Source organism: Schistocerca serialis, chromosome 5 (assembly GCF_023864345.2).
Source record: "Schistocerca serialis cubense isolate TAMUIC-IGC-003099 chromosome 5, iqSchSeri2.2, whole genome shotgun sequence".
Classification (NCBI taxonomy): Eukaryota; Metazoa; Arthropoda; class Insecta; order Orthoptera; family Acrididae; genus Schistocerca; species Schistocerca serialis.
The window spans coordinates 672,852,168-672,868,309 of NC_064642.1; the positions used below are offsets into that span (position 1 = coordinate 672,852,168).

The following is a 16,142-nucleotide window of genomic DNA, read 5'->3' on the forward strand; positions in this document are numbered from 1 at the left end:
AAATAGAGCGTGCAGTGCAGTTTGTAAGGCAACAAAAGAAACACAGGTAAGGAGAGAAAGAAGGACGGATATTGAGTATAGTAATGCATGAGCCGTGTGTGGCTCGTGTTCCTGCCTTCATGTATTTTACACACTGATTTTGACGTACTTCCACCTCACTACGTTCATTTAAATTACTACTGTCACCGAGTTGCTGCTTTGCCTGACCATGGGCGGCACTAGCAGCGTGTATCGATATATCCCATCTCATAGTATCTTTGCTCGACTGCTATTTACTTTCCAGTTGTTGTCTGTCATAAGGAGTTTAGGTCACGAGTTCGGGCGGCCAGTCAGTTGGAACACGTCTCGAGCGCAGTCCGGACCTGCCAGTCAGGGAGTTGCAATGCGGCACTAGTGCAGTCAGGCTGGAGCAGCAGTGAGGTCTGCATCAACATGGCTCGCCCAACCATTGCTGCCACACATCACTTGAGCCAGGCCACGGTCTTGGTGGGTCATCGGTCGGTCATGCTACCAGACGACGCGTTATGGCTCGCCGATCATTCATGAGTAAGGTGTGTGTGTGTGTGTGTGTGTGTGTGTGTGTGTGTGTGTGTGTGTGTGTGTGTGTGTGTGGGCGAGCGCGCAGGCAGGCATGCGCATAGACTCCCGATTTGTCTTCGTGCGCCCTTAGTTACTGTTGGGGTCTTCGTGCAAGTGTTTGTCAGGTTGTGTGTGTAGTTGGCGTTATTTCCACTGACTACTATTTTAGATGTTGTTGGCATTCTGAGGTAGTCAGTCGGTTGCTGCGGACCAGGGAAGATATCTCCGCACGGTGCAGTTGGCTGGGTCCGCTGGCGGTCCCTGCGCAGTGTCTGAGCATGTGTGGAGCTGTCTGATCACTACAAGCTTCGTAACTCACCGACCCAGGACGTCAAAGTTGATAACCATATTGGTTGACTACAATTCAAGTGGACCAGCAGAATTTTCTGCCTTGTGGCTGTTAGTGCATTGGTTACCTGCCCTGGCCACTAACGTAATTTCAGGCAGTGTCCTTTCCTCACCTGTTTTCACTATCCAACATGGTGTGTAGTTTTGACAGCTTAATACATATTTCTTGTGGATAATCATGCCCTATCATTTTGTGTTTGAATTCTCATGTATCGATTGGTGGCGAGAAAGTCGTTTGTCGGTCGGTCCGTGGCTGTCCCTTGTTTGGGTTCCGAAGGATCAAGTGAGGTTGGGCTCACCACCTGTCTCACCTAAGTGAACAAGGGCAGACAGACCCCCTGGAAGCTCCTGAGTGCTGTTGTCTACTGTCTTTCTCACCAGTGTTTAAATGTCTGTTTATAACCTATCATAGTCAATGATTAAAAAAATATTGGTTTTAGTGTCTTTTATAGAAGTAAGTTTGAATTCTGGCAAGTGGATATTTGCTGAAAGATTATTGCTATTATGTTGTCTTTTCTTTAGTCCAGTCTCAGCTACTTAAAATTTAAAGCTAATGGTTATAATTTTTTTTAAATTATCGAAAATTAATTGTGGGGCTTCAGCATTGGAACCTTGTTCTGAAAATTACCTTTCAAGCTTAAACATTGCAGCCTACTGCCTTTGAAAGGTTATGGTAATTTATTGTATTGCATCTGATTTACATATATCTATTCACCGTTGCCTTGAGGCTTTCAGCCTAGCTGTGGTTATTTTGACTGCATTTTCATCTTGTTGATTGTCAAGACTTCTTGTTTGGAGGCCTTCAGCTGTGAAAAATTCGGAGTTTGCAATTCGTAGATGTAAAGGTTCGGCTATATGCTGCTTTGGTTGTAAATGTGTTATTAACTTACAATAAATTACAAGTTTAAGGTGAAACTGACCCCAACCTTATTTGGCCGCTTTCAACAATCCTGATCACCTGATCACCTGTTCTGACCAGCGGGTTTAGCGGGCATCTCACTGCATTCAAAAATAGTAACAAAGAAAAACAGCATTGGGTTAGGATTGAAGAAAAGCCTTGAGGCAAAAATCAAACAATGGAAGATACTGCATGGAATGTTACAATATTATGATAAGGAAAGCAACTACTAACTGTATGGCGGAGATGCTGGGTCACAGATAGATAAGGGAGGTGGGTGAGAGGGGGGAGGGGAGGGGAGTGTGAGAGGGGGGCAGTGGGAGAGGGGGGTGAGAGGGGGGAGGGGGAGAGGGGGAGAGGGGGAGAGGGGGAGAGGGGGAGAGGGGGAGAGGGGGAGAGGGGGAGAGGGGGAGAGGGGGAGAGGGGGGAGGGGGAGAGGGGGAGAGGGGGGAGGGGGGAGGGGGAGAGGGGGAGGGGGAGAGGGGGGGAGGGGGGAGCGGGAGAAGGGGGAGGGGGAGAGGGGGGAGGGGGAGAGCGGGGAGGGGAGAGGGGGGAGGGGGAGGGGGAGAGGGGGGAGGGGGAGAGGGGGGAGGGGGAGAGGGGGGAGGGGGAGAGGGGGGAGGGGGAGAGGGGGGAGGGGGAGAGGGGGGAGGGGGAGAGGGGGGAGGGGGAGAGGGGGGAGGGGGAGAGGGGGGAGGGGGGAGAGGGGGAGGGGGAGAGGGGGGAGGGGGAGAGGGGGGAGGGGAGAGGGGGGAGGGGAGAGGGGGGAGGGGGAGAGGGGGGAGGGGAGAGGGGGGAGGGGAGAGGGGGGAGGGGAGAGGGGGAGGGGAGAGGGGGAGGGGAGAGGGGGAGGGGAGAGGGGGGGAGAGGGGGGAGGGGAGAGGGGGGAGGGGAGAGGGGGAGAGGGAGGGGGAGAGGGAGGGGGAGAGGGAGGGGGAGAGGGAGGGGGAGAGGGAGGGGGAGAGGGAGGGGGAGAGGGAGGGGGAGAGGGAGGGGGAGAGGGAGGGGGAGAGGGAGAGAGAGAGAGAGAGGGAGAGAGGCAGGCCTTGTAGGTCAAAAGCTTATTTCTGACAGTTTTTTGTTGTGCCTGTCTGCAACTCAGCATCTCCGCTACATGGTGAGTAGCAAATTTCCTTTTCATAATAAAGGGAATATTAAATTCAGGACCTAATCATTGTGTCAGCTTCCTCCAAATGTCAAGTGACTCTCTAATAACCAAGTTACTTCACCCTCATACTGAAAAAGAAGATACATGCACGCAAAAATTTGTTCTCTTCTAGTTGGTCCTCTAATGAAATTCATTAAAATTCCAAAATTTGGGAACATATGCAGTGAGAACTATTACCAGAAATAATTGTTGTCTTAAGTAATTCAGATGATCGAAAATTCAGATAAGTGTATGAAAAAAAACCATTTTTATTATTAACTCTAGAAAGTATTATTATCTTTTAAGTAAGTTGTCATATGGTTATCTTTCTACAGTTAATACATAACGTTAGGTGATTGATTTTGTAAAAATGAGCAATGTAAGGCTTCTTCCAAAAGTTCATTAATCAGTTTCTTCATCACTTTCCTATGTTTACTCCCACCTTCACTGTCAAGTTTGCAGGTGTACTTTAAAACTGAATCAGTACTTTTTTTAATAGTGTGTATCACAGAGATACCCTCAACTCTCACCATTCTTAATGACTGACTTACAAGCAGTTTCTCCTTTTTTAAAGGAGCAATAAAATTTATCTTTAAGCAATAATACCACACTCTTGCACTTTGACAGACGCAGTACGGCATAACAACTGGTAGCTGTCTAACTCAAACAATAATGGAACTTGCATGTCAAGAGAGCAGGTGGGCAGTGCCAGCGTGACGTGTATGTGCCCACACGGACTAGACTACGAATAAATTTGTTCATGGTTCACAATCTAGATAAACATGAATCCACATAACTGAGATCTGGATAATCAAGTCTTCACTGTACGTTGTCTGCAGAAGAATCGAAGCGCTTGACTTTTTTTTTATACTTGCAGTTTTATGTTGTGCATAGAATACTCAATTCCTTCTTAACATCTTTCGGTGTAGTGTGTAGCTGGGCAAATACGGCACCTCTACCGTTTTGGTAATTGCCAGGGTTACTTTGTTTTTATCCACGGTGACTGCTTCTAGAGCACTGGAAACTCACAGGACGGTGAGATAAAGTTTAACAAAACTTCTTCAGTAAATGTGCAATGAAACAGACATGAACAAAATCCTCTACAATCGATCCAGGTTTCTCTCTGAGACGTGAAGACTGCTGTACACGGTCACATATTTGAGGAACCTAGTAAAGTTTGACTAATTGTTTGGTCATGTACAGAGTACTTAAAGGTGCATATGTACATGACAGTAAAAATGGGAATAACTGTGTGGGAAAAATGAAGGTTTAAAAATGGATGGATGAGAAGAATAATAATCTATAGAAAATTGTGGTTGTCACCTTAAGTTAACAGTAGGACACTGTCTCCTCAGAATTCTCTCTTTATAATTGTTTATCCAGTGCACAAGATTAAGCCATAAAGCATTTAGCGGTGGTAGTTCTCATACACATTTCGTAAGTCACATTTAATTTGGAGAAGAGAATGAAAACCCTAAAAATATTTGCAATATTTCCAACATTCAGAATTGGAGCAGTCAGCATTTTGTCTAGGAACTTTGTGCGCAACTACAAAATATCTTGCCTGAATATATAATTCTTGGCATCTGTAACATTCAGGTCCTTCAAATAACATTTCTTATACTTATGCTCTTACCACTAAAAGAAGAGTAGTTGAGTTGGAAAGCAAAAGATAAGAACAACCACTGAACACACACAAGATATGCAGTATTTTAAATAAGTAAACCTATTGCAAATCTCTTGGCTGAATGAGAATACTCATTGTGTTAAGTGTAGGTGAATAACTTCTAAATGGCTCACCTTACATTGTAGAAACCTCTCCCTTTAGAAACAGTTCTGCTGCTGCCTCCCGACTGAAGGCTACAATGAATTCCTTTCAACATAACTCCATTAACTTCATCATAGCCTAAACATTCATCATCAGAATAATCATCAATAAAACTGCCTCTGCCCACAGTAGGTGTCCTGTGTTCCTGAAGGTACACCTGTCTGAAACTGCCTCTTCCAAGCCCGATGCCACTCTTTCTGCAATGAGAAACACTTCATCATCTAAGCCAGCAAAACCATTATAAAAATTACTGAAATAAGATGGTACAGCACAAAAAGGTATTTACAAGTCATACTGTTTTGTACACACAAACTAGTTGGTGATCAAGCAGGAAGTCACTTTCAGTAATGAGATTAAAGCACAAGAGAATAAAATAAAACCACTATACTTACAAAACATGAACAGAGTGCCTCAAACTCATCTGTACTTTTTTACTAAGCTATGAATGCCACTGGAATTTAAAAACAGTAACTTTGTCACAATATTATGGGATTCGCAGTTTATACAGAAACCTCTTGTAAAGTGAGTGATGTGGCAAACTGCAAGATGGGACCCCATGTGCAGCAAAAACACAAATTATACTGAAAAACGCTACGTAGTAAGCTAAATACTGAATTTTAAAGTAAGACATCGACATTAATGTCAAATAGTGAAACTTCACCCAGTCACAATACGTGTATCACCATGTTTTAAGACATATGGCCACAATTTTCATCACAGGTAGTATTTTCTTTCATAAGACATTAAGTAAAACAAATGACATGATGACAAATGACATTGTAGCACATATCCAGGAACTGTTTCTGAAGAGTCAGCCCCTGGTTCTGAATCATTTGTACAAAACAGGATCGAGTGGGAGGTCACCTCGGGACATGGCAGGCGGCAAAAGACTTCCCAGGGGACCACATGTAAGGCCTCCTCAGTTAGTCTGACAAACAGGTCACAGGTGCTGTCTGTGGTATACACTGTCCCTCAGCCAGATGCAGTTGCTTGTCATGTTTCTGAGGGAATCTCTCAGTCTGCAAGATTCGAGCAATATGGGATTATTGGTAATTCGGAGCTCCAATGTTAGTCGCATTATGGGGCCCCTTCGGGACGTGGCTACCAAGGGGGGGAAGAAAGCCAAAGTGCACTCCGTGTGCACACCAGGTGGAGTCATTTCTGATGTGAAATGGGTCCTTCCGGATGCAATGAAGAGCACAGTGTCCAGTGAATTGCAGGTGGTGGCTCACATTGGTACCAATGATGTGTGTCACTTTAGATCGAAATAGATCCTCTCAGGTTTCGAGTAGCTAAAAAAGTGGTAAAGGCTGCCAGTCTTGCCTGCGAGATGAAACCAGCGCTCACCATTTGCAGCATAGGCAGCAGCACCAATTGCAGACCTCTGGTAGAGCTGAACAGAATGTCTGAATCACATGCTCAGGTGGTTCTGCAATCACGTATGTTGCAGATTAGTCGACTTGCGCCACACATTGGTTGGATTTCCGGTTCCGTTGAATAGGTTAGGAGTCCACTACATGCAGGGGGCAGCTACACTAGTAGCAGGGACTGTGTAGTAAGGACTGAACTTTTTTAAGTTAGAAGGTCTAGGGAAAACACAAAAAGGGCTTCAGTCTCAAAGGATGCTGGTTGAACACAGGAAGAACATAGATCCAGGAACCATCAGTATAACAGTTGTGAATTGTCGCAGCTGTGTTGGCTTAGTACCAGAGCTCCTAGCACTAACAGAAATCACCGATGCTCAAATCGTTACAGGCACTAAATGCTGGATAAAGCCATAAATAAGTTCAGCTAAAATTTTCGTGAAAAACCAAACAGTGTTCTGGTGGCGTGTTTGTTGCTGTTAGACGTAGCTTATCTTATACCAAAATTGAAGGACATGGTTCCTGTGGGTTAGTATGAGCCGAGGTCATTCTTGCCAACCAGAATAAAATATGAATATAATAGAAAGAAACATTCCACATGGGAAAAATATATTAAAAAACAAAGATGCTGTGACTTACCAAGCGAGAAAGCGCTGGTAGATAGACACAATAAAAAACACACACACACATTTCAAGCTTCACAACCCATGGTTGCTTCATCAGGAAAGAGAGAAGGAGAGGGAAAGACGAAAGGATGTGTGTTTTAAGGGAGAGGGTGCAAATTTCTCGACCTCCGCTATCGGGTGGAGAAATGTAGGGTCCCCCTGAATAGGTCAGGCGTGCACTACACGCTGGAAGCGGCTACAAGGGCAGCGGAGTATGTGTGGAGTGCACATGCGGGTTTTTTAGGTTAGAGAATTCCCTCCCTAGGCCCGACAAGACGCCTCCTGAGACGTGGCAAGGTAGGAGTAGGCAAAATGCAACAGGGAATAACAATATTAATGTGCTAATAGTAAACTGCAGGAGCGTCTATAGGAAGGTCCCAGAACTGCTCTCATTAATAAACGGTCACAACACCCATATAGTACAGAAGGAGAGGGTGTCTAGGGACAGGAAGTTGGCTGAAACCAGACGTAAACAGTAATGAAATCCTAAACTCAGATTGGAATGTATACCGCAGAGACAGGCTGGACAGTGAAGGGGAAGGCGTGTTTATAGTGATAAAAAGTGCAATAGTATCGAAGGAAATTGACGGAGATCCGAAATGTGAAATGATTTGGGTGAAGGTCACGATTAAAGCAGGCTCAGAAATGGTAATTGGATGACTATCGGCCCCCTGGCTCAGCAGCTGTTGTGGCTGAGCACCTGAAGGATAATTTGGAAAATATTTCGAGTAGATTTCCCCACCATGTTATAGTTCTGGGTGGAGATTTTAATTTGCCGGATATAAACTGGGAGACTCAAACATTCATAACCGGTGGCAGGGACAAAGAATCCAGTGAAATTTTTTTAAGTGCTTTAGGTCTCTAGAAGAGTGTAGCGTTCCAAAGGATTGGAAAAGGGCACAGGTCATCCCAGTTTTCAAGAAGGGATGTCGAACAGATGTGCTGAACTATAGACCTATATCTCTAACGTCGATCAGTTGTAGAATTTTGGAACACGTATTATGTTCAAGTATAATGACTTTTCTGGAGACTAGAAAACTACTCTGTAGGAATCAGCATGGGTTTCGAAAAAGACAGTCGTGTGAAACCCAGCTCGCGCTATTCGTCCACGAGACTCAGAGGGCCATAGACACGGGTTCACAGGTAGATGCCGTGTTTCTTGACTTCCGCAAGGCGTTCGATACAGTTCCCCACAGTCGTTTAATGAATAAAGTAAGAGCAGATGGACTATCAGACCAACTGTGTTATTGGATTGAGGAGTTCCTAGATAACAGAACGCAGCATGTCATTCTCAATGGAGAGAAGTCTTCCAAAGTAAGAGTGATTTCAGGTGTAACGCAGGGGAGTGTCATAGGACCGTTGCTATTCACAATATACATAAATGACCTTGTGGATGACATCGGAAGTTCACTGAGGCTTTTTGCAGATGATGCTGTGGTGTATCGAGAGGTTGTAACAATGGAAAATTGTACTGAAATGCAGGAGGATCTGCAGCGAATTGACGCATGGTGCAAGGAATGACAATTGAATCTCAATGTAGACAAGTGTAATGTGCTGCGAATACATAGAAAGATAGATCCGTATCATTTAGCTACAAAACAGCAGGTCAGCAACTGGAAGCAGTTAATTCCATAAATTATCTGGGCGTACACATTAGGAGTGATTTAAAATGGAATGATCATATAAAGTTGATCGTCGGTAAAGCAGATGCCAGACAGATTCATTGGAAGAATCCTAAGGAAATGCAATCCGAAAACAAAGGAAGTAGGTTACAGTACGCTTGTTCGCCCACTGCTTGAATACTGCTCAGCAGTGTGGGATCTGTACCAGATAGGGTTGATAGAAGAGATAGAGAAGATCCAATGGAGAGCAGATGTAGATGTAAGGACTCATTCCAATCCCAGGAGCGGAAAGACTTACCTTAGGGGGGAAAAGGGACAGGTATACACTCACATGCTAGTGCAAGACACAATCGATGCACTTCTCTGCATGGTAGCAATGGAAATACTATCAATAACAGTGCTGCCGAAGCAGAGTTGCTAAACACAGCCCTCCGAAATTCCTTCAGCAAAGAAGAAGAAGAAAACATTCCAGAATTTGAACCAAGAACAGTTGCCAACATCAGTAACTTGGAAGCAGATGTCCTCGGATTAGTGAAGCAACTTAATTCAGTTAATGAAAGCAAGTCTTCCGTTCCAGACACTATAACAATTAGGTTCCCTTCAGAGTATGGTGATGCAATAGCTCCATACTTAACAATCTTATACAATCATTTGCTTGATGAAAGATCTGTACCCAAATACTGGAAAGTTGCACACGTCACAGTAATATTTAAGAAAGGTAGTAGGAGTAATCCACTAAATTACAAGCCCATATCATTAACTTCGATACGCAGCAGGATTTTGGAATATGTATGATCTTCGAACATAATGAAATACCTCTAAGAGAACTATCTACTGACACACAGTCAACACAGATTTAGAAAACATTGTTCTTGTGAAACAAAACTCGCTCTCTACTCACACAAAGTGTTGGGTGCTACTAACAAGAGACTTTGAATTGATTCCATATTTCTAGATTTCTAGAAGACTTTTGATGCTGTACCACAGAAGTGGCTTATAGTCAAATTGCATTATGGAATATCATCTCAGTTATGTGACCGGATTTGTGATTGTCAGAGGTCACAGTTCATACTAATTGACGGAAAGTTGTAGGGTAAAACTGAAGTGATTTCTGGCATTCCTCAAAGTAGTGTTATAGCTCCTCTGCTGTTCTTTATCTATATAAAGAATTTAGGAGACAATCTGAGCAGCTGTCTTGGGTTGTTTGCAGTTGATTCTGTCGTTTATAGTCTAGTAAAGTCATCAGGAGATCAATCAAAAATTCCAAAACGATTTGGAAGATATATCTAATATGAAAATTGGCAATTGACCCTAAATAATGTGAAGTGTGATGTCACCCACATGACTGCTAAAAAGAATCCGTTAAACTTCAGTTGGACAACAAATCAATCAAATCTAAAGGCTGTAAATTCAACTAAGTACCTAGGAATTACAATTAAGAACAATTTAAATTGGAAAGAACACACAGAAAATATTGTCAGGTGACAAACCAAAGACTGCATTTTATTGGCAGAACACTCAGAATATTTAACAGATCTACTAAAGACAGAATCAGTCAGTCTGTCTGTCTGTCTTGTTTTGGAGTACTGCTACGCAGTCTGGGATTCTTACCAGACAGGATTAACGGAGCACATCGGCAAAGTTCAAAGAAGACCAACAGGCTTTGTATCATCACAAAATAAGGTGGAGAGTGTCACCAAACTGATACAGGATTTGGGATTTATATCATTCAAAAAAATGGTGTTTTTCACTACGGCTGAATCTTCTCATGAAATTTCAATCAATCTTTCTCCTCAGAATACGAAAATATTTTGTTGATGCCAACCTACATAGGGAGAAACAATCATCATAATAAAATAAGGGAAATCAGAACTTGCACAGAAAGGTGCAAGTGTTCATTTCCCCACACACTGTTCAAGATTGGAATAATCCTATATTATTGTGAAGGTGGTTCTATGAACCCTCTGCCAGGCACTTAATTACGACCTGCATAGTATTCAAGTAGATGTAAATATGCAAAGAGAAACTGAAAATCAAACAGGGTATTATTGTTTCGGCTGGAATTTTGATTGGCTTTCGAGTGGCTCCTGATTGACTATCTTTCAATTCAATGTTTTCCTAAACGATTTTCTTTCCATTTCTGCTAAATGTATCTATGCAAGCTAGTTATGGAATGTCACGTCCAAATGGACGTCTTGCTGCTGCATCATGACGCTGCTGTGCAACATAATTTAAATGAGAAAATACACTCCTGGAAATGGAAAAAAGAACACATTGACACCGGTGTGTCAGACCCACCATACTTGCTCCGGACACTGCGAGAGGGCTGTACAAGCAATGATCACACGCACGGCACAGCGGACACACCAGGAACCGCGGTGTTGGCCGTCGAATGGCGCTAGCTGCGCAGCATTTGTGCACCACCGCCGTCAGTGTCAGCCAGTTTGCCGTGGCATACGGAGCTCCATCGCAGTCTTTAACACTGGTAGCATGCCGCGACAGCGTGGACGTGAACCTTATGTGCAGTTGACGGACTTTGAGCGAGGGCGTATAGTGGGCATGCGGGAGGCCGGGTGGACGTACCGCCGAATTGCTCAACACGTGGGGCGTGAGGTCTCCACAGTACATCGATGTTGTCGCCAGTGGTCGGCGGAAGGTGCACGTGCCCGTCGACCTGGGACCGGACCGCAGCGACGCACGGATGCACGCCAAGACCGTAGGATCCTACGCAGTGCCGTAGGGGACCGCACCGCCACTTCCCAGCAAATTAGGGACACTGTTGCTCATGGGGTGTCGCCGAGGACCATTCGCAAACGTCTCCATGAAGCTGGGCTACGGTCCCGCTCACCGTTAGGCCGTCTTCCGCTCACGTCCCAACATCGTGCAGCCCGCCTCCAGTGGTGTCGCGACAGGCGTGAATGGAGGGACGAATGGAGACGTGTCGTCTTCAGCGATGAGAGTCGCTTCTGCCTTGGTGCCAATGATGGTCGTATGCGTGTTTGGCGCCGTGCAGGTGAGCGCCACATTCAGGACTGCATACGACCGAGGCACACAGGGCCAACACCCGGCATCATGGTGTGGGGAGCGATCTCCTACACTGGCCGTACACCACTGGTGATCGTCGAGGGGACACTGAATAGTGCACGGTACATCCAAACCGTCATCGAACCCATCGTTGTACCATTCCTAGACCGGCAAGGGAACTTGCTGTTCCAACAGGACAATGCACGTCCGCGTGTATCCCGTGCCACCCAACGTGCTCTAGAAGGTGGAAGTCAACTACCCTGGCCAGCAAGATCTCCGGATCTGTCCCCCATTGAGCATGTTTGGGACTGGATGAAGCGTCGTCTCACGCGGTCTGCACGTCCAGCACGAACGCTGGTCCAACTGAGGCGCCAGGTGGAAATGGCATGGCAAGCCGTTCCACAGGAGTACATCCAGCATCTCTACGATCGTCTCCATGGGAGAATAGCAGCCTGCATTGCTGCGAAAGGTGGATATACACTGTACTAGTGCCGACATTGTGCATGCTCTGTTGCCTGTGTCTATGTGCCTGTGGTTCTGTCAGTGTGATCATGTGATGTATCTGACCCCAGGAATGTGTCAATAAAGTTTCCCCTTCCTGGGACAATGAATTCACGGTGTTCTTATTTCAATTTCCAGGAGTGTAGAAGATTTGTGTATTGTGTGTGATGGCCCCATTTGCTGGTAAACGATATCTCCTCATTTGAATCCAACAGAAATGTCTGTGTACAACAGGATCTAACCAGATACCATTTTTGAGCTGACAGCATTCCCTCACGCAACAACGACAACCGTTTGAACTAACGTGCAGCAGAATATTCATGAATAAACTATTCACTCAGTGTTGCCAATTACATGCAAATTTCAAATTAATGCCAATACTTTCAACGAATATCAGTGCTCTGAACTTCACTTATTGTTTTGATACTAATCTAACTAGAAGTTATTGTATCACATACATGAAATCAAAGTAATGGATAGTACACAAATAAAAAGTGGCTGACAGTAAGTTCAAGTTTAACAGCAAAATCAATTCATATGTAACAATAAATCTGTAGTGGAAACAAAAAAACACACACAATGGAACCATCAGGGTTAAAACAAATAACTTCTGGCAGTTTTTGCACCAACATTACTATTCAGGTATGAAAGCAGATTATACATAATGAATCAGAGTCATGAGAAGATTAAACCACACTCCAAATCCACTATGTTACCATATAACCCCGCTTTTACATTCCTGAAATTAACATTTTCTCACCGTTTACAGCATTTTTATCACTCCCGTCACCATATACAGTATAACCCCGCTTTTACATTCCTGAAATTAACATTTTCTCACCGTTTCCAGCATTTTTATCACTCCCATCAAATTTCCTATGACCACAATGTTAATTCACACCTGATTTTGCATCAACATATTTATAATTTTCCCATGATTCACCCTTTATGAAAAAATGTTTGTGGAAAAAAAAAAGCTGACATAAAACGATGCTGGCATGACGTTGGCCATCAAGTAGTGTTTACAAACATCATGTGATTATGTTTCTTGACACCAGGTTGCTCTACTCAGCAGATTAAAAACTGTAAACATGTAAAAGTCGGAACAATTTGTGCTGTATCTCTACTATGCGTGGTGGCTGATACGAATAACTAGGTTCGTACAAATAAAGATATCATTACCAATCACAACCATTTCCAAACTGTCTCTACAGCGCATGCGCAGTTCTGTGTTTGTTATAATCGTCTTCACACCTCTGTCAAAACCATATTTAGTGTGTTTCGCCTTTTGGCCGATTGTAGCGCAAGTTTACACCTTTATTCAGTTTGCGTTATTCAAATGTTTTTGTGTCATACAGAAAAACCATGTAAGTGACCACAGGTGGTTAGGCTGTATGGTAGGGACTTCTTGGTATGAAACAGGTGGCACCTGTCGAAGTGGAGGTATTGCTGGTGGTTAGTATGTTTGATATGGACAGAGGTACTGATGTAGCCATCTCTGAGGTGGAGGTCAACATCTAGGAAGGTGGCTTGTTGAGTTGAGGACCAGGTGAAGCAAATGGGGGAGAAGTTGTTGAGGTTCTGGAGGAATGTGAATAAGGTGTTCTCACCTTCAATCCAGGTAGCAAAGATGTCATCAATGAATGTGAACCAGGTGAGGGGTTTAGGATTCTGGGTTTGTAGGAAGGATTCCTCTAGATGGCCCATGAATAGGTTAGCACAGGATGGTGCCACACAGGTGCCCATAGCCTTACCACGGATTTGTTTGTAGGTAATGCCTTCAAAGGAGAAGTAATTGTGGGTGAGTACATAGTTGGTCATGGCGACTAGGGCGTCAAAGGTAGTGTTCGATAGCAGTAAGGCCATGGGCATTAGGAATGTTAGTGTACAGGAAGGTGGCATCAATAGTGACTAGCAGGGTACTATGTGGTAAAGGGAATGCAACTGTGGAGAGTCGGTCGAGGAAATGGTTGGTATCTTTTATATAGGAGGATAGGTTCTGGGTAATAGGTGTTGGTCTACAAGAGCAGAGATTTTCTCAGTGGGGGCACAGTAACCGGCCACAATGGGGCATCCTGGGTGGTTGGGTTTATGGACTTTAGGAAGCATGTAGAATGTGGGAGTGCGGGGAGTGGTAGAGGAGAGGTTCTGGGATGGGCCTAAGGATTTGAGTAGTGATTGGAGATCCTGCTGGATTGGTGGAATGGGAATGAAGTCCTTCTGCCTTGTAATCCTTGCAGTTCAAAACTACGGTGGTGGAGCCTTTGTCTGCAGGTAGGATTATAAGGTCGGGATCAGTTTCTAGATTGTCGATTGCGGTTCTTTCTGCGGATATAAGGTTAGTATGCATGTTGAGGGATTTGGGGAATGATGGTGGGGCAAGGTTCAAGGATAAGAAATTCTGGAAGGCTAACAGGGGGTGGTCTGGAGGTAGCGGGGGTGGATCAAGGTTGGATGGAGGAGTGAACTGAGTTAGCCAAGGTTCAATATTGGTCTGTGGTTGAGTCTTATTGGTCGGGTTGGTGGTGCAGAAGTGTTTCCACTGTATGGACTGGGAGAAGGAGAGAAGGTCTTGACCTAGTCCTGCATGGTTGAATTTGGGAGTGGGGCAAAAGGTGAGGCCTTGGGAAAGGACTGATATTTCTGTGGGACTAAGGCTTCTGGAAGAAATGTACATGATTGAGTTGCAGGTCTGTTAGGTTTTGAGTTCTGTGTGGCAGTGGGAGGGAGTTTTGGAGGGTGGGGTAAGTGAAGTAGGTCTGCGAGACAGGGTTGGTCAGCTATGAGGGGGCGTGGGGGAGGTTTGGAGGTGGTTGTAGAAGTGGTGGACAGTGGTACTCTGAGGCAGGAGTAGGAAGTGAGCAGGATGGAGAGCTTTTTGAGGTGGTGTTGTGCATGTTACTCAAGTTCCTGCAGGGCAAGAGTGTCAATGTGTGTTATGGGTTCCAGGAATTTAGGATTACATAGCAGGAGAATTTAGCAGATGGAGAGAAGGTACTGCAAGGAGGATTGGGCTTAGTTGATATGGTTTTGCAGGACTATGTTGGTAAGGACTATGTTGGTGAGGGCTAAGATTTGGTGGAATCTGAACAGGTGGAGGTCAGTGTGGAAGGAGGGGTGGCAACCAGAGATGGGTAATTTGATGGTAAGGCCATTAGGGGGGATTTCATGAGACAAGCAACAATGCAGGAACAGTATGTGGGACTGGGATCTGGCTAGGGATAAGGAAACTTTTCTGTATTGACGCAGATAGAAGGAGCAAAATGCGAAAAAATAAGTAAGAAAGTAGAATTGCGTCCGAAAAACTATGTAAAAACAAATCCCCAGTATGGCTATTGGCACCCGCATGGCACCATACTATGCTAACCTATTCATGGGCCATCTAGAGGAATCCTTCTTACAAACCCAGAATCCTAAACCCAGGTCCACATTCACTGATAACATCTTTCCTATCCGGATTGGAGGTGAGGACACCTTATTCACATTCCTCCAGAACCTCAACAACTTCTCCCCCATTTGCTTCACCTGGTCCTACTCAACTCAACAAGCCACCTTCATAGATGTTGACCGCCACATCAGAGATGGCTACATCAGTACCTCAGTCCATATCAAACATACTAAACACCAGCAATACCTCCACTTCGACAGCTGCCACCCGTTTCATACCAAGAAGTCCCTTCCGTTCAGCCTAGCCCCCCGTGGTCGTCCCATCTGCAGTGATGAGCAGTCCCTCTCTAAATATACTGCGGGTCTCACTGAAGCCTTCACTGACCATAATTATCCTCCCATCCTAGTACAATAACAACTCTCCCGTGCCAATCTTTCCAGTCTCCTACCACCTCCCAAAATGCCACAGTCCGGCCACAAAGGAGCATTACCCTCGTAACTCAGTACCATCCGGGACTGGAGCAACTGAATTACATTATCCTCCAGGGTTTCCATTACTTCTCGTCGTGCCCTGAAATGAGAAATGTCCGACCCACTATCCTTCCCACCCCTCTTACCATTGTATTCCACAGTACACCAAACCTACACAATATACTCGTCCGTCCTTACAGAACTCCTGCTCCCAATCCCTTACCTCATGGCTCATACCCCTGTAATAGACCTAAATGCAAGACCTGTCCCATACATTCTTCTACCACCACCTACTCCAGTCCGGTCAC

General features: G+C 44.8%; 1 protein-coding gene across 2 annotated transcripts in view; it reads right to left on the bottom strand.

The window, feature by feature from the left end:
• Window positions 1-16,142, bottom strand: part of LOC126480719 (uncharacterized) — a 218,478-nt gene that overhangs the window by 181,941 nt on the left and 20,395 nt on the right. For both annotated transcript variants that reach the window (XM_050103974.1, XM_050103975.1), the window contains exon 6: window positions 4,773-4,997. In XM_050103974.1, the coding sequence (XP_049959931.1) occupies window positions 4,773-4,997 (225 nt within the window). The remainder of the gene's footprint in view (window positions 1-4,772; window positions 4,998-16,142) is intronic.